This window comes from Theropithecus gelada, chromosome 13 (genome assembly GCF_003255815.1).
Source record: "Theropithecus gelada isolate Dixy chromosome 13, Tgel_1.0, whole genome shotgun sequence".
NCBI classification, from domain to species: Eukaryota; Metazoa; Chordata; class Mammalia; order Primates; family Cercopithecidae; genus Theropithecus; species Theropithecus gelada.
Window position 1 is genome coordinate 8,449,216 of NC_037681.1, and position 23,045 is coordinate 8,472,260.

The 23,045-nt window shown below is 38.2% G+C and overlaps 1 protein-coding gene across 2 annotated transcripts in view; it reads right to left on the reverse strand.

Annotated features, from left to right (window-relative positions):
• The window catches only part of GCC2 (GRIP and coiled-coil domain containing 2), a 66,605-nt gene that overhangs the window by 1,970 nt on the left and 41,590 nt on the right, over nucleotides 1–23,045 (reverse strand). For both annotated transcript variants that reach the window (XM_025353571.1, XM_025353570.1), the window contains 6 exons: nucleotides 20,093–20,214; nucleotides 17,859–18,035; nucleotides 15,116–15,333; nucleotides 12,713–12,907; nucleotides 11,102–11,241; nucleotides 8,288–8,489 (listed from right to left, as the gene is read on the reverse strand). In XM_025353571.1, coding sequence (XP_025209356.1) covers nucleotides 8,288–8,489; nucleotides 11,102–11,241; nucleotides 12,713–12,907; nucleotides 15,116–15,333; nucleotides 17,859–18,035; nucleotides 20,093–20,214 — 1,054 coding nt within the window. The remainder of the gene's footprint in view (nucleotides 1–8,287; nucleotides 8,490–11,101; nucleotides 11,242–12,712; nucleotides 12,908–15,115; nucleotides 15,334–17,858; nucleotides 18,036–20,092; nucleotides 20,215–23,045) is intronic.

A 23,045-nucleotide genomic window follows, 5' to 3' on the forward strand; every position in this document is an offset into this window, starting at 1 on the left:
ATGCCTTTTTGGGGGGCCGGGGGGTTCTTTTTTGTTGAGACAAGGTCTTGCTCTGTTGCCCAGATTGGAGTGCAGTGGCGTGATGAGACTTCAATGCAGCCTTGGTCTCCCAGGCTCAAGTGATTCCCCCACCTCAGCCTCCCAAGTAACTGGCACCATAAGATGTGTGCCATCGTGCCTGGGTAAGTTTTTTTTTTTTTGTAGAGATGCGGGTCTCACTGTTTTCCAGGCTGGTCTCAAACTCCTGGACTCAAGTGATCCTCCCATTTCAGCCTCACAAAGTGCTGGGATTATAGCCATGAGCCACTGCATCCATCCATATGTCATCCTTTAGACATATTACTTACTAAATTTCTCTTTTTAAAGGATATACTGAATTTCTGGTTGAGCCAACCTAACAGCTACTTTTATTTTAGCTTTAAAACATTGATAAGCAACATGAAGCAATCTAGAACTTAACCTCTGAATGGCTTTATTAAAGAAATCCAGCTATGAAAATTATGCAGAAATGATTCTCTACAAACAATCCTACCAGCACATAAGAAATTCTTCCTCCATTCTGAAATACCATCTTCTCATGACATACTTTGATGTTATGAATCAATGTCTGTTCTTGAACATTATTTATTGTCTTTCTCTATTAAACAATTCCAAAATAAGATTTCTAGCACAACTAAATATTGTTGACAATAAGAGAATGAAAAATAAAAATTCTTTTAAAACAGAAGCTTATATGCAACTTAGAATCTAAAATCAATAGATTTATGGTAAACCTTAAAACTTAACCAAAACAAACAAAAACCAAAGTTTTAATCATTTAAAAATCATGTTTATTGAGGTACAACTTACTTATAGTAAAACCTGCCCTTTTCAGCAGATAGCACGGAGTCTTGACAAATGCACAGTTATGTACCATCACTGACCAAGGCCTGGCACATTTTCACCTCCTCAAAGTTCTCCCTGGCTGCTTCTCCCACTCTTTGGCAACCACTAATCTGTTTTCTGTCCTTACAGTTCTGCTTTTTTCAGAATGTCATATAAGTAGAATCACACTGTACATAATCTTTTGAGTCTGACCTCTGTCAACTGGCATAATGCATTTGAGAATTATCCATGTTGCTGCACTGGCAGTGCATTCTTTTTTTATTGTTGAGCAGTATTAAACTGCATGGCTGTACCAGTTTGTTTATTCATTTGCTAGTTGAAGGATAACTGAGATCTTCCTAGTTTTTTTTTTTGTTTTTTTTTTTGTTTTTTTTTTTGAGACAGAGTCTCGCTCTGTCACCCAGGCTGGAGTGCAGTGGCCGGATCTCAGCTCACTGCAAGCTCCGCCTCCCGGGTTCACGCCATTCTCCTGCCTCAGCCTCCCGAGTAGCTGGGACTACAGGCGCCCGCCACCACGCCCGGCTAAGTTTTTGTATTTTTAGTAGAGACGAGGTTTCACTGTGTTAGCCAGGATGGTCTCGATCTCCTGACCTCGTGATCCGCCCGTCTCGGCCTCCCAAAGTGCTGGGATTACAGGCTTGAGCCACCGCGCCCGGCCGATCTTCCTAGTTTTTAGCAATTTTAAAGAAAGTTTCTATGAATAATTGTGTACAGGTTTTTCATGAAATGTTTTGGAGATATAATTCATATACCACATAATTCACCTTTTCAAAGTGCACAGTTCACTGGTTTTTAATGTATTCACAAGGTTTGTGCATACGTTTCTGTGTGAATACTGGTTTTCATTCCTCTTGGATAAAGATATTTAATTTGGTATTACCCTTCCAGACACCTTTCTGTGTTTTCATACATATACATGTACCACAGTTTGATCTCAGGCAGAGAAGCATTTTCAAAATTTTACATGGGGAAACTCTTTCTAGAGTTAAAGCCATTTTCATTTATTTGTCTGTTCTGTCTGGTTTTATCTGCATATTATTTACAATCTGCTGCATAACAAATTACTACAAACTTAGTACCTTAACACATTTCACAGTTTCTGTGGGTCAGGAGATCAGAAACGGTTCTGTTTTCAAGGTCTCTCACAGGGCTGCAATCAAGATGTTGGCATGGCTGGGGTCTCATCTGAAGGCTGGACTGGAGAAGAATCTACTTCCAAACTTATGTGCTAGTTGGAAGAACTTAGTTCCTCAAGGCTGCTAAGCTGATGGCCTGTTCCTTGCCTATGGGCCTGTCTGGGATGGTAGCTTGTTTCATCAAAGTGTTCAAGCAATGAAGGCAGAGAGTCTGCTAGCAAGATAGAAGCCACAATCTCTTTTAATCTATCACTTTTGCTGTATTCTACTGGTTAAAAATAACTCATTAGGTTAACCTACTGGCTCTCAAAGGGAAGAGATTATACAAAGGCATGAATTTCTGGAGGAGTGAATGAGGGCAAAGAATTTTGAGAAGTCTGGTTTCCACAATCTTTAGAACTTCTAGAAAGTAAGAGGAAGAAATAATGCTTAGGGATGGACAACTTGGCACTGGTTATGTGTTCCAAGTGAGGTAACCTTGTTTCCAAGAATAAAGAGAACCAGATGACTGTAAACATTTCCCTAAACTGAAATGCAGACTGTTGTATGTTTACCTGAAATGAATGGTATAAGCCGAGTATAAGATTTTTGACAAAATAAAAATTTTGCTGTGTTCTCAGATCTGGCAGGCCCCTGTCTTTGTGCAGACAATGTTCCCGGCAGCTATTCATCTCCTTAGGTAAATAAGAACTGGAGAAAAGCTGTGCTGAGATAGGGTGCATTTGCTTTTGCCTTGGAAGGTCATTTTCTGATAAGGTTCTATATCCTCTGCAAATCAAGTCAGGTACTTACAAGTGAGTATGCATTCTCCTCCTGCCAGTCTGGAGATGATCAAAAAGCATATAACAGGTTGGGCACGGTGGCTCACGCCTGTAATCCCAGCACTTTGGGAGGCCGAGGTGGGCGGATCATGAGGTCAGGAGATCGAGACCATCCTGGCTAACACGGTGAAACCCCGTCTCTACTAAAAATGCAAAAAATTAGCTGGGCGTGGCGGTGGGCGCCTGTAGTCCCAGCTATTCGGGAGGCTGAGGCAGGAGAATGGCGTGAACTCAGGAGGCGGAGCTTGCAGTGAGCCGAGATCGCGCCACTGCACTCCAGCCTGGGCGACTGAGCAAGACTCTGTCTCAAAAAAAAAAAAAAAAAAAAAAGCCTGTAACAGGCTTGGTCTATTTTCCTATTGGGTTGTTGGGCTTTTTTTCCTCTTTATTTACTTGTATAGAGTTTTAGACCTCTGTGTATGTATGGTGTACAAGTGACAATATTCAGATCTGTAAATTGTAACCCAGTCTGGGAGCAAAGAAGATACAGAAAAATGACTTACTTTCTGCTTGAGTAGTAAAATTGAGATTCAAATTTTGCACACAGAATTACTATATGGCTAACTTACTTGGGGAGCAAAGCTGACTTACCAAAGTCTATCTCAAATAGAAATGAAACACTCAATTTGTGAACTATGCTGAATTTTAATGTGTGTGGGGGCAGGGTGAATGAACATTTGTGATACAAGGAGAGAAGCAATCTACACTTAGCAGTATCTATTTGACATTAATTGTTTGGGGACTACTGCTACACTCTAAGTCATTTTACCTTGTAACACAGAATTGTAACAGGCTACTCTGAGCAGCTCATGCCATCTGCTTGAAATTTAATGTGTTTATTTATAAAGAGTTTGTGTTTGTTTATTTATAAGGAGTTTGATGCTGCTTTTCAGAGTTGGGTAATCTACTTTACCCCCTAAGCTAACGTTTCGCAAATACACCCAAACCCACAGAAAGGAAAACTATTCCCCATAAACTTACAGCCAACATAATAAACATTTTATATCTAGAGCTGATGATACAGTCAGGTATTTACCAATACTCATGCATATATGTAGAGTTTCAGGAAATAATTGCATATTCTAATGTTTGACATACTATTTTAATTTTTTTTTAAAAATGGGATTTTACTCTGTCGCCCAGGCTGAAATGCAGTGGCATGACCAGGATTTCAACCAGAAGTTTGACTGCAGCCTCAAATTCCTTATAATAAACAATCCTGCTGCCTTAGCCTCCTGAGTAGCTAGGACTACAGGCACATGCCACCATGTCTGATATTTTCTAAAATTTTTGTAGCCATAGGTTCTTGCCATGTTGCCCAGGCCGATTCTGAACTCCTGTCCTCAAGCAATCCTCCTGCCTGGTATTCCCAAACTGTTGGGATTACAGGTATGAGTCACTGAGCCCAGCTTGTATTCTTTTGATTAAAAAAAAATATTCTGAATGTGATCCACCAAATTAACTTCACCATCCACTAATAGGTAGCAACCTGAATGAAAAATACTGTTATAAACTTTACACAAAACCAGAGATTACAAACATTTGCTTCCAAGGAGATGAAGGAGGCAAGAGGTACTTGTTTGCTCTGATGGGCCCTGTTTCCTTCAGTGCCAGGAAGAGTGGCTCTCAGACCTTTCGTACTTTCAAGGCCTTGGTAACAAAATGCCCCTAGTGTGACCAGTCAGGCTGACAGTCCACACCTGTAATACGGTGGTTACGTTTCCTTTGCATGTCTTTCTTTCTTGCATCTTAGACTTTTTACCTAGGAAATTTTCTTTTTGCTTGGAGTACATCATTAAGAATTTTCGATGAAGGCGAATTCTTAAAAGGTTTTGTTTTCCAGAAGAGATCTTGGAAAATATGAAAGGTTGGCAGTTATTTCTTTTAGTACATGAGATAGTATCACACCAATGGTGTTGAGAAGTCTATTGTGAGGCAATGTGTCTTCTTTCTCTGGCTGCTTTTGAGATTTCTCTGTCTTGTTTATTTAGAGGCAGTTTTACTCTTATGTGACTAGAAGTAGATTTCTTCTTTTTTTTAAATACTGCTTGAGATTTTATTGGGTTTCTGAATCTGTGGATAGACATCCGTCTCCATTTCTAAAAGATTTCTAGCCATTCTCTTCATAAATGATCTGTGCTGTATTCTTTTCTCTCCTTTTAGAACTTCAATTAGTAAAAACATGTTTCATGTCTTTATTTATCCTCTATGTCTTTTCCCATTCTTTTTCTTTTTTGTTTCTCCCATGCTGAATTCTGTGTAATTTCTTCTGAACTATCTTCTAGTTTACATTCTCATTTTTTTTTTTTTTTTTTTGAGACAGAGTTTTGCTCTTGTTACCCAGGCTGGAGTGCAATGGCACCATCTTGGCTCACTGCAACCTCCACCTCCTGGGTTCAAGTGATTCTCCTACCTCAGCCTCCCAAGTAGCTGGGATTACAGGCATGTGCCACCACGCCTGGCTAATTTTTGTATTTTTAGTAGAGACGGGGTTTCACCATGTTGGCCAGGCTGGTCTCGAACTCCTGACCTCAGGTGATTCGCCCTCCTCGGCCTCCCAAAGTTCTGGGATTACAGGTGTGAGCCACCACACCCACCCTTACATTATCTAAATCTGTTGCTAAACCATCATTGCTTTTAATTGTTATAAGGTGTCTTTTATGTACTCACACTGATAAAAGACAAGTAGTAAATAATCTTTAAAGGGCAAACTAATTTAAATGTAAGTGTTTTCCTGTATGTTTACAGGACTTAGCAACTATGCACATCTACGAGTTCTGGGTTTCTAATGTATATCTCCTCTATGATATTTTTTAAAAATATGTTATTGGTATCCCTTAGGTTAGTCTCTTTTAGAACTTCTAATCAATGGACGCTTAACTTACAGGAGCCACCTGGATGTTAGCAACATCCACATTAAACGTGCTGAGCTTTGAAAAGAGGGCTGTTAGACATGCTAAGTATTTTGAGATATCATTGTTCTATTGAAAACTTTTGATTTATATATTTTTATATAATTTTGAGATTTCTCTGTCTTGTTTTTATAGGGGCAGTTTTACTCTTATGTGACTAGAAGTAGATTTCTTCTTTTTTATAACTATAAAATTAGGTTTACTTTTGTTAGAATAAATTAAAGACAGTGAATTTGTAATTTGCAAATTTGTAACTGGAATAACTATTTACTAAAATATACATGATGTATTCTTATTTGGGCTCTTGTGACGAAAATACTATTGTGGCTAAAGAAATCTAAGAACTGAGATTACTGTCAGTATTGAGAACATTCCTCCTTCATCATTATAAGACTATAATGACATCATTATAAAGACTATAAAAAACCAGATTCAAAGAAACTATCAATACTACTTATGAAGTACATCTGTAAAAAAAAAAATTAAGCCTGCATCTTATCAGGCCTCTAGACCAGGGGTTCTCAAGGTATGGGCCCCAGATCAGAAGTATCAGCAACAAATTGTTAAAAATGCAGAATCTTGGGTCAGAAACTGGGGACCAGCAACTGGAATTTTAGTAAGTATACCAGATGATTCAGATGCCTGCTCAATTTTGAGGATGACTCTATCAGTTTAGTTATTAGGATTTACAGGGGATAGGGGAACACGTTAAAGAGTACCAACTAGATAAGGTCAATCAGTTAAAAGTAAGACGTCTGGACATTCTGGGCCTCCTGATGTCTTAGAAAGCACACAATACTATCTATGATGTATTTTTGTCTACCATCCCACCCAATTGCACCTCGATCTTCCTATTTATAGTCAATTGGAACAAGTTCAGTGTTACCCTGTAATGATTAAAACCAGAATATAGGACTGCTATAGCATAAATGACCAGTTTCTTCAATTAATAAGTGGCACATTAAAAAATATATTTATATATATAACTGCTATAGATTAAAAAAAACAACAAAATGGCCAGGCGTGGTATCTCACGCCTCTAATCACATCACTTTGGGAGGCTGAGGTGGGCAGATCACAAGGTCAAGAGATTGAGACCATCCTGGTCAACATGGTGAAACCTCGTCTCTACTAAAAATACAAAAATTAGCTGGGTATGGTGGCGCGCGCCTATAGTCCCAGCTACTCGGGAGGCTGAGGCAGGAGAATCGCTTGAATCCAGGAGGCAGAGGTTGTAGTGAGCCGAGATTGGACCACTGCCCTCTAGCCTGGGTAACAGAGCAACACTATGTCGCAAACAAACAAAAAAAACAACAACAAAATAAAGCTTAAGGAACATCAACCAAATGCAATATAAGCCCTATTTAGGATACTATACAAAGACATTCACAATAACCCAGGCAAAATGAACATAAACTGGGTATATGTGACAGAGAAATCCAATAAACACTGAATTATTCATTGGGCAAATAAATGATGTGTGGGATTTGTTTTAAAGTCTCTAAACTCACCCCTGTTTGTGCCAAGATTGTCCATGAGCTGAAAACTGTTAGAGGTGGGTGACAGCTACAAAAGAGATTATAGTGTCCTCCTTGTATGCTTGAAAATGTCAACAATAAAATTTGAAACTAAAAACAAAAATGAAACCATAATTCTTAAGATGCAGTCTGAATTAACTACAGCAGCTGTATGTGAAGCATTTCAAAGGAGTTAATGACATCACAGTATTAAATCCATCTGACATGGAAACCAACTCCAACTACATCATAGTTTTTTTTGGAGACGGAATCTTGCCCTGTTATCAGGCTGGAGTACAGTGGCGCGACAGATCACCGCATCCTCCGTCTCCAGGGTTCAAGCGATTCTCCTACCTCAGCCTCCCAAGTAGCTGGGACTACAGGTGCACGCCACCACGCCCAGCTAATTTTTGTATTTTCAGTAGAGACGAGGTTTCACCATGTTGGCCAGGATGGTCTCAATATCCTGACCTCGTGATCTGCTCGCCTCAGCCTCTCAATGTGGTGGGAATACAGGCGTGAGCCACTGGTGCCTGGCCTATGGCACACTTTTAAAACTGCATTTGCCTAGAAAGTGGATTTCTGTATATAGACCAAGTGTTGGGCTATATGACTCCATTGTCTTAGGCTATTTGGCGTTGGAGGAGGGAAGAGGAGTGAAGTAGAAAAGGAATAAGCTAACAAATGTTTTTTAAAAAGTAGAATTTAAAACAAAACCACATTCAACTGAACACCAGAACTCAATGCCAGGATACAAGTTCAATTTTCAAAGAGCTAGAAGATCAAGCTAAGCACTGTATTGTATTTTGCTGAACGTTAAAATTACATAAATGTACTACAGTTGCCTAAAGATGTTAAAAAAGTCAGCTTTTCAAATCTAGTCATGGCCTACTCATATGATAGACCCAATCCAAATGTGCAAAATTTGAAAGTTACACATACACACAAATTCTCAACCACAAGGCTGTTTAGTTTAAGTTATAAGTTAGAAGTTCCAAGACTCTCCTTTTACCCACCTTGAGCAATCGCAGCAAGTTTTCCCTTTTCTTCAGGGCTGAGCTGCAACATTGTATTTATAACAGGAAGAAGTCTTTCTCTTTCACTACCTGGTTTCAGGAAAATGAACTGTAGCAAGACATTCTTCAAGTATTCCAGGTTAGCTGCAGACTTCTCTCGCTCTTGATTCCTTTCTAATCTTCTTATTTCACTTTTGAGAAGCTGGTGTAGAGAAATGAATTAAAAATGGGCTTTAGGAGCTTCTGATTAAATATGGCAGACTGAACTCATGTATTTTTCTTCTCCTCCCCGCTAAACGTCCCCCTTCCCTCCATATGGCAATAAAGGAGGGAATTCAGTTAACTATAGCAGCTGTATGTGAAGCATTTCAAAGGAGTTTATGACATTACAGTATAAAATCCATCTGACACGAAAACCTGAACTCCAACTATGAGATAGTTTCAAAGCTGCATTTGCCTAGAAAGTGGATTGCTGCATATGCATCAAGTGTGTTGGGCTATATGACTCCACTGTCCTAAGCTATTTAGGGTTGGAGGGAAGAGGGGTGAAGTTGAAAAGGAACAAGCTAATACAAGAGGAGGAAAAGTAGATGAGACATATCAAGAAATTCTCACAAGATGAGAAACAGACGAAGAAGTGGAAATGAGTCAGTCCAGCAGCTTAACAAGTATCACTGACAAGAGGAGAGGATGCATCCTGTGTAAATACTGGGGTTCTTGCTTCAGAAGCACAGGGTATCATGGAAATTGGAGTTGAAAGCTGGGGAACTGATGGAATGTCTACATGAGGAGCAACTAACTGGAGCCATGGGTTGGTACCAAGATGTTTCCTCTGCCTTCTACTTTCTATAGAAACTAAGCCTGTATGGCATGGGGCTCCGAAAATGGGCTGAGGGGAACATCTGTAGCCTCCACTAACTCCCTGCCCCTATCTTGTTCCTAAAGTCCCAGGCAGTTAAGATGTCCACAGTGAATGGCACTTAAATCAAAAGTTCAGACACAGTGAAAATTCAAGAATATAAGACGATGTAAAACACTATCAAAGAAATGAGGCAAAGAATGATATAAAAAAGGTAACAGCATGTTCAAGTCTTTGAGGAAGATTTCCAGGTTGAAACCAAGCCGTAGCTTTTATCATATTTTCATTTTAGGTTAGACAAGAAAGTTAGCCAACTTTGTCCTAAAACCTAGGACCATTTAAAAAAGTGACAATAAAGAAGACTAAGAAATCATCAAGAGAGTATAAATTTATGAAAATATAACATTTGGCCAGGCGGGGTGGCTCATGCCTGTAATCCCAACACTTTGGGAGGCTGAGGCAGGCAGATCATGAGGTCAGGACATCAAGACCATCCTGGCCAACATGGTGAAACCCTGTCTCTACCAAAATACAAAAAATTAGCCGGGCGTGGTGGTGCGTGCCTGTAGTCCCAGCTACTTGGGAGGCTGAGGCAGGGGAAACGCTTTAACCTGGGAGGCGGAGATTGCAGTGAGCCGAGATCACACCAGTACACTCCAACCTGGTGACAGAGCAAGACTCTGTCTCAAAAAAGAAAAAAAAAAAAAAGAAAATAAAACATTTAAACAAGTAACTTAGGTTTACTGGGCTAATTAGTGATTTGTTAGCTATGATGTTTTTTAGTGTGAAAATGTTATTTTATAGAGATGCATACTGAAGTATTTAGTGGTGGAATGTCATGATATATTCAATTTACTGAAAATAACTGAATTCAGCTTTAAAATAATCTGACAAGGACAGCTAGTGGCCTTGCACAGTGACAGGACAGATCTATTAGGAGCAGCAAAGTACAGGGGAAAAGTATGTACTTTTCAGACAGCTATGAGTTTGAACTTTGTTCCACCATTCACCAGCCTCAATTTTTCTCTCAACCAGTGATGAGATTAAATAATATATGTAAAGCCTAGGGCCTGGGTCATAAGAACTCCTCAATAAGTAGTATGACTGTATTCTGAGGGGTGATTATCAGTGAGCCAGGGTGGAAATAGGTCATTTGAGTAATTCTCAACTGCTCTACAACATTCCTACATGTTTCTGGTGTCTACTTTAAACAGGAAAAACTTCACATGCCACTTTGCCATCTCCACTTGAAAATTGTTTAGTAGTTCAGTACCGTAAATATCATGTGAATGATTTAAATTTACTGTTTATCTTTAGAATTCAAAGACTCACACCCAGTTAAGTTTTATTTAAGCATATGTGGAACAACGACGTGTGAGCATCTCTCTAGTTTCTAAATCTATTATGGTTTCTTAGAAAAAGCAGGAATTAAGAAATAATCTTTATGTAATAGGTATAAAAGCAATATTTTGGCTGGGCGCAGTGGCTCATGCCTGTAATACCAGCACTTTGGGAGGCCAAGGCGGGCGGATTACAAGGTCAGGAGATTGAGACCATCCTGGCTAACACGGTGAAACCCTGTCTCTACTAAAAATACAAAAAAATTAGCAGGGTGTGGTGGCGGGTGCCTGTAGTCCCAGCTACTCGGGAGGCTGAGGCAGGAGAATGGTGTGAACCTGGGAGGTGGAGCTTGCAGTGAGCCGAGATTGCGACACTGCACTCCAGCCTGGGCGACAGAGTGAGACTCTGTCTTCAAAAAAAAAAAAAAAAAAAAAAGAACAGAAAAGCAGTATTTCTCACCATCAGGAATCTAATATAAAGATCAAGACTTCATATTAGATTATGTCTATATGGATGCATCTGCAATGTGAATTTTTAAACTTGGGTGCCTGTGTATGGAGGACCAAGAAAACCAAACTGGCGGTTTTCATGGTGGCCAGGTTCGCTGATCTCACCTTAATTTGCTCCATAAGGATTGCATTGGTTGCTTCTGTTTCCCGAAGTAGGCCGTTTAAGTGATCTGCACTTTTTGTGGTGGAACTGAGCTTCTGAACCAATTCTTCTTTGGTAAATTCGGCATGCCATAATGGAGGCTCTGCAAGATGTTCCAAGAATTAATTTTCAAAATCACAGATACAGATGAAGATTCTAAATGAGAAAACATCTAAATATAAATATCTTACTATGTGATATTTTATAGGTCTGCTTTCTTTGCCATTCATCTATTCAACATACCTTGATCAACAGATTATATTGTAGGTGACACAAATAAAACAGTATCTCTGTTGTAAAGCATGTAATCTAACTGAATATAAGCCCTGTAAGTCCCAGTTCTGAAATTTGTCAGAACTGTGTTTATAGGCAGTTTTATTACACATCTTCTTCCCATCTATGAATATTGCAAGACTTTATGTCATTTCACTTATAATGAGGAAAGCATTAACATTTACTGGTCACGTATCATGTACCCTCATAAGAATCTTCTATCAGGTGGGGTAGGTATCATTATTCAAACTTTATAGACGATGAAACAGGCTCACAGATGACGGGTAATTTTGGCAGGAATCACAAAGTCAAATCGGCTTCTGGAGTCTGCTGCTGCTCTATCACGATGCCTCCATGTCACCACTACTAACTTTGCCTGAAGGAACCATGACTTGCAATTTCTACCCCACATAGTCAGTGACCATGAATACAAATGACCCTTACTCCAGGTGATCCTGAAGTTTCAGGAAGATGACAAACAGATTCCCCCTAAATTTTGAACAGTAATATTGATTATAGGTAAGAATAAAATATACCAAAACATCACTACAAAAATTTAGCATTACTTCACCAAGAGGAATAAACTGAAACTGTCAGTTTCTTGGAAGGGTGAGAAGATAGTTTATCCTGCTTTCTAATACCCACCACCTATTTGTGACTATAAACTTCCCACCACTTATTTATGGTTCAAACCTAGGGCAAGAGCTCGCATTTTATTTTAAAAAAGATTTGTTTTGTAATTTTCCCATTTGGACAGTGTGATGGTTAATGCTGGGTGTCAACTTGATTGGATTAAAGGAAGCAAAGTATTAATCCTGAGTGTGTCTGTGAGGGTGTTGCCAAAGGAGATTAACATTTGAGTCAGTGGGCTGGGGAAGGCAGACCCACCCTTAATCTGGTAGGTACCATTTAATCAGCTGCCAGCGAACATAAAGCAGGCAGAAAAACGTGAAAAGGTGAGACTGGCCTAGCCTCCCAGCCTACATCTTTCTCCTGTGCTGGATGCTTCCTGCCCTTGAACATCAGACTCTTAGTTCTTCAGTTTTGGAACTTGGACTAGCTCTTGTTGCTCCTCAGCCTGCAGACAGCCTAGTGATCGTGTAAGGTAATACTTAATAAGCATCCATCTGTCCATCCAATTAGTTCTGTCCCTCTAGAGAACCCTAATACAAACAGGTAGTGGAATATTGAAATAAATTTTATTGGAGCAGCCTAAAAAAGCATATGTAACTTAGAGTAATAGTAATTAAATAAGACAAAGAAATTAAATAAGAAAAACATATTTAGATAGAGTAACATACCAAGTTTAGTTTCGGGAGAATTAAGCAGCTGCTCTAAAGACTGTGTATATGTGCTGGTGGAAGACACAGACTCAGTATCAGTTGTCTCCATGCCTTCTCCCTCTTCCCGAGTTACAGTGTGCATGTCTAGAAGTGGGAGGTCTGTGTTTCTTCTTTCTCGAAGGTTCTTCAAAGATTGTTGAGAGGAAACTGGGCCTATTAGATTTTTTTTTAAAGGTTAAGTGTGAGATTGTTCAAAATCTATTGATTCGACCTTACAGAGATACACAATAAAATGAAAATATCAAATGATAAAAGCAGAGGAATTAAGTAACTATAAGACAAGTGAAAGGTACATGAAGAATTGCTAAAACATTTCTTAAAATTTAGTCATCATGGCTGGGTATGGTTGCTCACACCTGTAATCCTAGCACTTTGGGAGGCTGAGGCAGGTGGCTCACGAGGTCAGGAAGTTCAAGACCAGCCTGGCCAAGATGGTGAAACCCTATCTCTACTAAAAATACAAAAGTAAGGCGGGCACGGTGGCAGGTGCCTGTAATCCCAGCTGCTGGGGAGGCTGAGGCAGAGAATTGCTGGAACCCAGCAGGCAGAGGTTGCAGTGAGCTGAGATCACGCCACTGTGCTCCAGTCTGGTGACAGAGCGAGTCTCAAAAGAAAAAAAAAATTTTAGTTATCAAATATCAAACTTTTAACTACGTTAGTCATTTTAGCGGAAGCTATAAATTAATTGCTACTAGCTAAGATAAACTGTGAGATAACACAGCTCATAATACGGTACTATTTGTTTTTTATTAATTTAGAGTACAGGGCCATACTGCTGCTAAATACTGGCCAAAATTAAAAAAACTAGATTCTAGCAATTTTTCGGGATTAGGTATTTGAGATTGCTGCATACTTCTTGAAACACACTTGCTGAAATCTGCTCGGCAGACATCCTCGATCACTGCCCTTATACCTTTACCTCTGCAGCTTCTTACCTGTTGCTGCTCATACCTACAGTGTTCATACAATAATAGCCCAGAATCCAGAGCATGGAACTCATCAATTACATTGTCTAGCAAGACTTTCCTGTTTGCTGATGAACTGTAAAGTGCTCTTTTTTTTTTTTTTTTTTCCTGAGACAGGGTCTCACTCTGTCACAGAGGTTGGAGTGCAGTGGCACAATCTTGGCTCACAGCAACCTCTGCCTCCCAGGCTTAAGCCATCCTCCCACCTCAGCCCCACGAGTAGCTGGGACTTACAGGTGCATGCCATCCTGCCCAGATAATTTCTGTATTTTTAGTAGAGATGAGTTTTCACCATGTTGCCCAGACTGGTCTCAAACTCCTGGCCTCATGTGATCCACCTGACTTGGCTTCCCAAAGTGCTGAGATTGCAGGCGTGAGCCACCATGTCCGCTCTAAACTGTCAAGTTTATCAGGCCCTTTGACATCTATTAGTTTATTGACCCTGAAACATCTGAAGTTCAGATAAATTGAATGACTTTGCCCAAGGTCTCATAACTGAGTTAGAAACCAGAATTGTAATCTAGATTTTTAAACTTCAGATTTCATTTATTTTGCATTTCATTAAGTTGCCTTAGGCCTGACTGCCCTTTCTAAAGCATTTTCCTGAGTTTCTGATAAGCTGACTGCTTATTCCACTGCTAATTCCTAGATTACAATCTCCTGTATGCCTTTGCCCTGGCCAATTACTTCTTTTGTTGATTCTTTGGCATATGTTAAATTATCTTGAAGTTGCTTTTTTACCCTAATAAGTGACCAATAGCTGCTAATGCTCCAGTGACAGTATTTCCCATGGGAAACCAAAACACCATCAACTTGCTACTAAAATACTGCATCATCATGGCTGACATTTTTCCACTTCTTCCTGGAAGCAGAATGGAAGACACTGGGTGCGGCTGAACTAAAACTCCAACTAGTTGTAAATGTGAAAGGAAAGAAGCTATATTGGCCATGCAATTCTACACATTCAGGGCCGCCTGAGTGTTTCTAAGCTCCTTGCTCTATCTCTAATGTTTCTATTTAAAAAGTAGACAAACTTGATGACTAACAACAGAGAACACGAAACAAATCTGATGAATACTAGAATTAAGACATATGTCACGAGACTACCAGAGTATGTTTAAGTCAGAGAAAAAGAAATACTCCTTTCCATTGAGGGTAAGAAATACATCAAAGTCAGCATTCTAAGAAGTTATACAGGCCTCTGTAAGTATAATCAATGAAGGATTCAGATGGTTCAAATATCTTCCTAGTAAGCAAATCCAAAATTCATTAATCACAGAATTGACACTGGTGACACCTAGTAAATTTTCTTTCTTATGAATTTGGAAGAATGTATTTAAGAGACATAAATACACGAAAATTTGAACAACTAATATTTCCATGTGTACATACATACTTCTTGTGGTCGGTTCATTCTTAAGCTGGAAGAGCTGTGCTTCCACCCTGGACAGCTGCTGCTGTAATGTCTCCACTGTCTTTCTGTGCTCTTCCTGCAAATGTCGCACTTGATCTCGGAAGCTATTTCGAAGGACCTCATTCTGGGATGTTAGCTGACTCACAGTCTGTGTATGCTCAGACTTCATCATCATGTTCTCCGATTGTATTGAACACAATCTGAAAGATGAGAAACTTAGTTCACAGAAGATCTTTCAACTTTATATGCTGACTTTAGCCTCTCTCCACTGGGTTCTGCAAGAGAATTAGCTCTAAGACCTCTATTGAATGTATGAATCAACTTCTCTCCTACATACCTACATTGTACTCATTGTGTAATAACTTGATGAGAACTGACACTGGCTGTCATCTAGTTCAAATAATCTGCATTCCACATTTCAGATGAAGAACCCCAGTTGAGAAACTGCGTTGTGTTGTCCAGACTAGGAACTTCATGGTTCATCAGAAAAAAGGACTATATTTAAAGCATAAAATAATTATACTTTTAATTAGTCCACTTCTTCATGTCATCGTATGTGGTAGCTCACATAAATATAAGATTAATCTCCCTTTTATCTACTACCCTGAAAATATAAGGGGGGGGGGAAAAAAACTCACACTCTTAATTCACTCAGAAAACTTTAGAGGAAAGTATCCATTTTTGAGTCGATTGACACGAACCACAAACACAGACTTGGTTTACTATAGCTGTTTCAAATCTCACTGCACGTAAGAATCGCTGGAGTACCTTGTTGAAAATAGAGACATCTAGTTTTCATATTACACCCACTGAATCAGGATCTCAGTAGTATTCTAGGAATTCCCTACTTTTAGCAGTTTTCAATGTGATTTTTATGTGCTCAGCCTGAAACTAACCAGTGGGCCTACAATTTGGGAACCATCACGTTTAAGAGTTTACCTGTAGTTTTCATGTTTTACATGTTTGGCTTTGGTAAAACAAAAGAAAACAAAAAAACATTTCCTTTTATACAGGGGATCCACATAATTCTCTCATAAAAATACAAAAGCTGTCACAGAAAAAAGTAAAAGCCCTCATTAATTACTCTCATGCCTGGCAGGATGAAATCCCAATTCCACAGGTAGATAAATGTTGTTAACAGTTTAGCCTATACTTTTCCAAGACATTTTTTCTACCTGCTACACTTATGCGCACCATATAAGGTTTAAAACAGGGGTTAGTGGCTGAAGAGAGAAATGCAATAAAATACCATGTTTTAGAAAAGAAATCTTAATTACTAAGTTCATATTGATTAATGAATCTAGAAAATACTAGTGTATACACATTTCTCTGCAAGCATTTTGTTCAAACAGTATCTACCAAGAAAGTAAAGGAAGAACCATCGGTAGTTACAAAAATAGTCCAAGCAGGATAAATATTAGAGGCAGGGTAAAGTGTCTATTCTCAGGCAGTATCAGTGACATTTCTAAATTTACCTACTTGAAAGCTAAATATTTAAACCCCCCATCTGGAATAAGAATGACTGTGCTGATGGAAGTTCACTGTTCTGTCTCAGTTGTTACTGTTTATATTAACTGTAGTCTCTGGGTAATACAGATATCAATTAGTTAGCCTAATTATCACATTCCTCTGGAACCATTTTCACAATCTACTATAGAGAAAGTATAAATATTAAAACATTTTTAAAAGTGGAGACTACATAAAGAGGCTATTTCTTCATACTTGGGCACAGACAGTAACAATACTGTTAGTTTTTAACATTTCTGAAGAAGAGGAAAGACTCCTAAAGATACCTCAAAATGCTAAGAAAAGTGACTGGCACATAGTAGGTGCTCAAAAAACACTTACTTAAAGATTGAATTACTTTAGAGGAATCAACAGTTACTTTATTTGTGTTAGCAATGTAATTTGCAATAACTTTCCTAAAGAATAAGTGTTGGAGAATATCAAGCAAACATCACCTAGATAATCTCATGGTAAACCCTGGTGATAGGCAGCTAAAAAACTGGTCCATCTCCCTGAAACTTTTGGTTTACATGATTGACAAGCAAATTACACTAACAGACAGAAGCCACAAAAAGCTAAGTGCTTTCACTTTTCAGATTAGCATAAGATTAGATATATATTATATAAGAAAATCTGTGATAAAAGTATCTTAACAGCCTTGATAAAAGACGCTCAATGAAGAATTCTTTTTCTCAGCCTAATATTCCTACTACCCAATTTCTTTATCATAGGAGTTCAAAACTTCTTGTTCACAATCTATTTATTTTGCCAATACGCCTAATGTCTATTTAAAGTATTATAGTGATGAACAAAATATGACAAATTGAAGGTAGAATTGCAAAGATAAGTTGCATATTCTTTTTCAGTTAGCAACTATTTGGGTGTTTTCTTCTTAAAAAAAAAAAAGCTTATGATTTGATACCTGGGTTGGAAAGTAGTATGTTTTTGTTTTTTTAGAGAAACATCCTAGCCAAGAAGGCTATAGGAGACGCAGAATACTGGATGAGCAGACAGACATTAGTTGTTCTTAAAAATGCAAAATACAAAAGCAAGGTAAAAGGTGAAGCTCTAAGGTAGATAAAGCAAAGTTACCAAGCCTTTAGATATGTCTATTTTTTATTTTATCATCTGCATTTATCTCAAGGAGCAACATATTAGAAGTTTCAACAAAGAAATACATTGCTGTCTGGTACAGCGTTAGTGCTGCTAACAACCTTACTTTTCCCGGAGTTCCGCCTCTTTGGACACAGTTTCCTGAAGCATCTTGTTGTGCCTTTCTAGCAGTGTATCATGTTCAGACTGCAATGTTTGAAGTTCAGATACATTCATCTGTAAGTTATTTTGGCTATCTTGTAATTTGATTTTTAGTTGGTCAATCAGCATTTCCAGATGTTCCCTAAAACAGAAATACAGTTTTAAAATTTTTTGAAAAAGGTGAATTTGATTTTGTGGTTTTAAATATAGTTTAACCATTTAATCTTTCAATGTCATACTCTTGGATGATTCTGAAGGAAATACAATAGTCAGAAGAATTCAAGACTAGGATTAAATATAATACAAAAGATATAGCCAGATTTAAAATCTTAGGCACTATAGATTTACAAAAAATTTCTCCAAAATTTAGAATTTCATATTCAAAAAGGGGCATCAAAATAGCCTATTTTATGTTACAGGACTATGTCAGCTAAAGAAAAAACGTCACGCTATTTTTTTTTTTTTTTGAGATGGAGTCTGGCTCTGTTGCCCAGGCTGGAGTGCAGTGGCGCAATCTTGGCTCACTGCAACCTCTGCCTCCCAGGTTCAAGTGATTCTCCCGACTCAGTCTCCCGAGTAGCTGGGGCTACAGGCACACACTACCACACTCAGCTAATTTTTTATTTTTAGTAGAGACGGGGTTTCACCATGTTGGTCAAGTTGGTCTTGAACTCCTGACCTCAGGTGATCCGCCAGCCTTGGACTCCCAAAGTGCTGGGATTACAGGTGTGAACCACCACACCCGGTGCGCTCACAATTCTTAAATTGTTGTTTTAAGAATGGTATGTCAGATGAAGTTACAGTGAAAGAGAATCCCGGAAGAAAAGCAGGTCATTTCAGACTCGGGAAAAAAAACTAGGTGGAAATAGTTAACATCCTAATTCTGCCACAATAAGTACAATACACTATTAGTTTCTTTTTTAAAAAATGTATTTATATTATAAGAAAGTAGAAAGAACACAAAACATTTACATTCATATAATCTGAACTCAAAATTTAGGCATGGTGAAAAATGGCTCTTGAAAATGGTGACATTTTTATATTTATGAAAAGTACCAGTATCTAATTTCCCCTTTATATAATGAGCTACTGGAGAGAAAATACCATGTTTCAATCTACAGTCTCTATATTTAATAGATTCCTAAATGAAAGTAACAGAAACATAAACATACAAAAATCCATAATAATTAGTCTTGTTTAGAACAGTAAGAGTCAGATGTAAAACTGCTTTGAATACTGAACTGCTACTCAAAGACAAAACACAGATGCCATGGAATGCCCTATCTCTTACTCCCAGTGCAAACAGGATTTGTATGCTACTTTTAAAGCAGCATAAACAATATACCATTCAAACAGAACTGAAATGGTCATAAACAAGAAAAGTTTAATTCTAGACCAAAATTCAGTATGAAATTTAAAATTTTTTGAAATAAGTAAAATATTTTAAAGCAACTTCTGTTTAACCTAAATTAATGGCAAATAAGTATACTTCGCATTTTAATTTTCACTTCTGAATTTTCAAAATTGGAAAAACAAATCATAATGTAATTTTAATGCCGGTATTTCTACCATGACAAGATCTTATTAAGACCAAATTGAACTGTTAGCCTATTATCTCATATCCTGGCCTCACTGTGCACTTTAACATCTAATTTTAGAGTTTGTAACAGTGTCCTTTGTAATGAAGTTTCCCTGTTACTGTCTGCAGACACAGTGAAGCCAAGAAATCCTGTTTTCTTTGGTAACAATATACATAATTTCACAGTTAAAAATCATAATAGGAGTTTAGGCTAGGTGCTGTGGCTTACGCCTGTAATCCCAGCACTCTGAGAGGCTGAGGGTGGGTGGATCATCTGAGGTCAGGAGTTTGAGACCAGCCTGGCCAACATGGTGAAACCCTGTCTCTACTAAAAATACAAAAATTAGCTGGGCGTGATGGTGCATGCCTGTAATCCCAGCTACTCAGGAGGCTGAGGCAGGAGAATCGCTTGAACCCGGGAAGCAGAGGTGACAGCAAGCTGAGATTGCACCACTGCACTCCAGCCTGGGCAACAAGAGCGAAACTCTGTCTCAAAAAAAAAAAAAACCACTCAAGAAAACACAAAAAAACCACACACAAAAACATAATAGGATTTTCAATCTACTTGGTGAAGAACCTGCATTGTGGGAGGAAAACTGCATATTTAATTTAGACTTTACCTTTCTTGTTTAGCGCCCTCAGTTTCAGCCTGAGACATAGATTTATTTTTCTGTTGTTTTAGAACGTTATGAACTCGGACTTTGTAGCTCTCGAATTCAGAGGTTACAGTAGCTTGTTCTGCCTATAACATTTAAAAGAGAGAAACGTTTTGTATCGTAACAGGGTCCTTCTATTTTCTTTCAGAGATTAATAAATTGAGATAAAAACCTGTTTTTTAAAGTAAGAAAAATGGCTGACATACTTTTTGGTTCCTTGATTAACCCTGCTAAAAAGTATACTTCTGTTGGCTTTACACTTAATTTTCTTTTCAATTGATACATAATTGTACATATTTATGGGGTGTATGTGATATTTTGATGGATACATACAATGTGTAATAAGCAAATCAGGGTAATTAGGATATCCATTGGGGGGCCTTACACTTTTCAAAGGCCTCTCAATAATACATTTTTTTTTTTTTTCTGATAAGAGATCCGTTTCTACCCTGTCTTCTACCCTGGTAGATTAATTTACTAACCATACATTTTATAGTGGCACTATGTGCTTTTGGAACTTTATAAACATTTTCTCTTATGATATCCCTTTTATAAATTTGAGGCAAATTAACTCAAATAAATTATTTGAACTTCAGTTTTCAAAACAGGGTGGTAAGTGTTAAGTTCTAGGTCTTCCACTTTCCTGAAGTGATCTGTAAACTCCCACAACAGTGTTGCCATGATTGCTTAAGTAAGACCTGCATCTAACACAACCACTGCACTTTGCCTGTTTTGGATGATGACAAGAAAGTAGGCCCCCACAGCTGTGCTACTAAAATGTTATTTTATCATCATTTAGCCCTCAGAAAGAAGTGTAACACCTTTCTAATAAAAAAAAGTTTTATAAAGAAGTGACACATAAATTGCAAAACAAGGTTGAAATGGAAAAAACATCATGTTTTTCCTTTTGGCAAAAAAAGTGATCCATTGAATCTATAAATAACCTTGGGCAGTATGGCCATTTTCACGATATTGATTCTTCCTATCCATGAGCATGGTATGTTCTTCCATTTGTTTGTGTCCTCTTTTATTTCACTGAGCAGTGGTTTGTAGTTCTCCTTGAAGAGGTCCTTTACATCCCTTGTAAGTTGGATTCCTAGGTATTTGATTCTCTTTGAAGCAATTGTGAATGGAAGTTCATTCATGATTTGGCTCTCTGTTTGTCTGTTACTAGTGTATAAGAATGCTTGTGATTTTTGCACATTAATTTTGTATCCTGAGACTTTGCTGAAGTTGCTTATCAGCTTAAGGAGATTTTGGGCTGAGACAATGGGGTTTTCTAAATATACAATCATATCCCCATCAAGCTACCAATGAGTTTCTTCACAGAATTGGAAAAAACTGCTTTAAAGTTCATATGGAACCAAAAAAGAGCCCGCATCTCCAAGACAATCCTAAGTCAAAAGAACAAAGCTGGAGGCATCACGCTACCTGACTTCAAACTATACTACAAGGCTACAGTAACCAAAACAGCATGGTACTGGTACCAAAACAGAGATATAGACCAATGGAACAGAACAGAGTCCTCAGAAATAATACCACACATCTACAGCCATCTGATCTTTGACAAACCTGAGAGAAACAAGAAATGGGGAAAGGATTCCCTATTTAATAAATGGTGCTGGGAAAATTGGCTAGCCATAAGTAGAAAGCTGAAACTGGATCCTTTCCTTACTCCTTATACGAAAATTAATTCAAGATGGATTAGAGACTTAAATGTTAGACCTAATACCATAAAAATCCTAGAGGAAAATCTAGGTAGTACCATTCAGGACATAGGCATGGGCAAAGACTTCATGTCTAAAACACCAAAAGCAACGGCAGCAAAAGCCAAAATTGACAAATGGGATCTCATTAAACTAAAGAGCTTCTGCACAGCAAAAGAAACTACCATCAGAGTGAACAGGCAACCTACAGAATGGGAGAAAATTTTTGCAATCTACTCATCTGACAAAGGGCTAATATCCAGAACCTACAAAGAACTCCAACAAATTTACAAGAAAAAAACAAACAACCCCATCAAAAAGTGGGCAAAGGATATGAATAGACATTTCTCAAAAGAAGACATTCATACAGCCAACAAACACATGAAAAAATGCTCATCATCACTGGCCATCAGAGAAATGCAAATCAAAACCACAATGAGATACCATCTCACACCAGTTAGAATGGCGATCATTCAAAAGTCAGGAAACAACAGGTGCTGGAGAGGATGTGGAGAATTAGGAACACTTTTACACTGTTGGTGGGATTGTAAACTAGTTCAACCATTATGGAAAACAGTATGGCGAATCCTCAAGGATCTAGAACTAGATGTACCATATGACCCAGCCATCCCATTACTGGGTATATACCCAAAGGATTATAAATTATGCTGCTATAAAGACACATGCACACGTATGTTTATTGCAGCACTATTCACAATAGCAAAGACTTGGAATCAACCCAAATGTCCATCAGTGACAGATTGGATTAAGAAAATGTGGCATATATACACCATGGAATACTATGCAGCCATAAAAAAGGATGAGTTTGTGTCCTTTGTAGGGACATGGATGCAGCTGGAATCCATCATTCTTAGCAAACTATCACAAGAACAGAAAACCAAACACCGCATGTTCTCACTCATAGGTGGGAACTGAACAATGAGATCACTTGGACTCGGGAAGGGGAACATCACACACCGGGGCCTATCATGGGGAGGGGGGCGGGGGGAGGGATTGCATTGGGAGTTATACCTGATGTAAATGACGAGTTGATGGGTGCAGCACACCAACAAGGCACAAGTATACATATGTAACAAACCTGCACGTTATGCACATGTACCCTACAACTTACAGTATAATAATAATAAATAAATTTAAAAAAAAAAAAAAAAAAAGAAAAAAAAAAAAAAAAAAAAAAAAAAAAAAAAAAA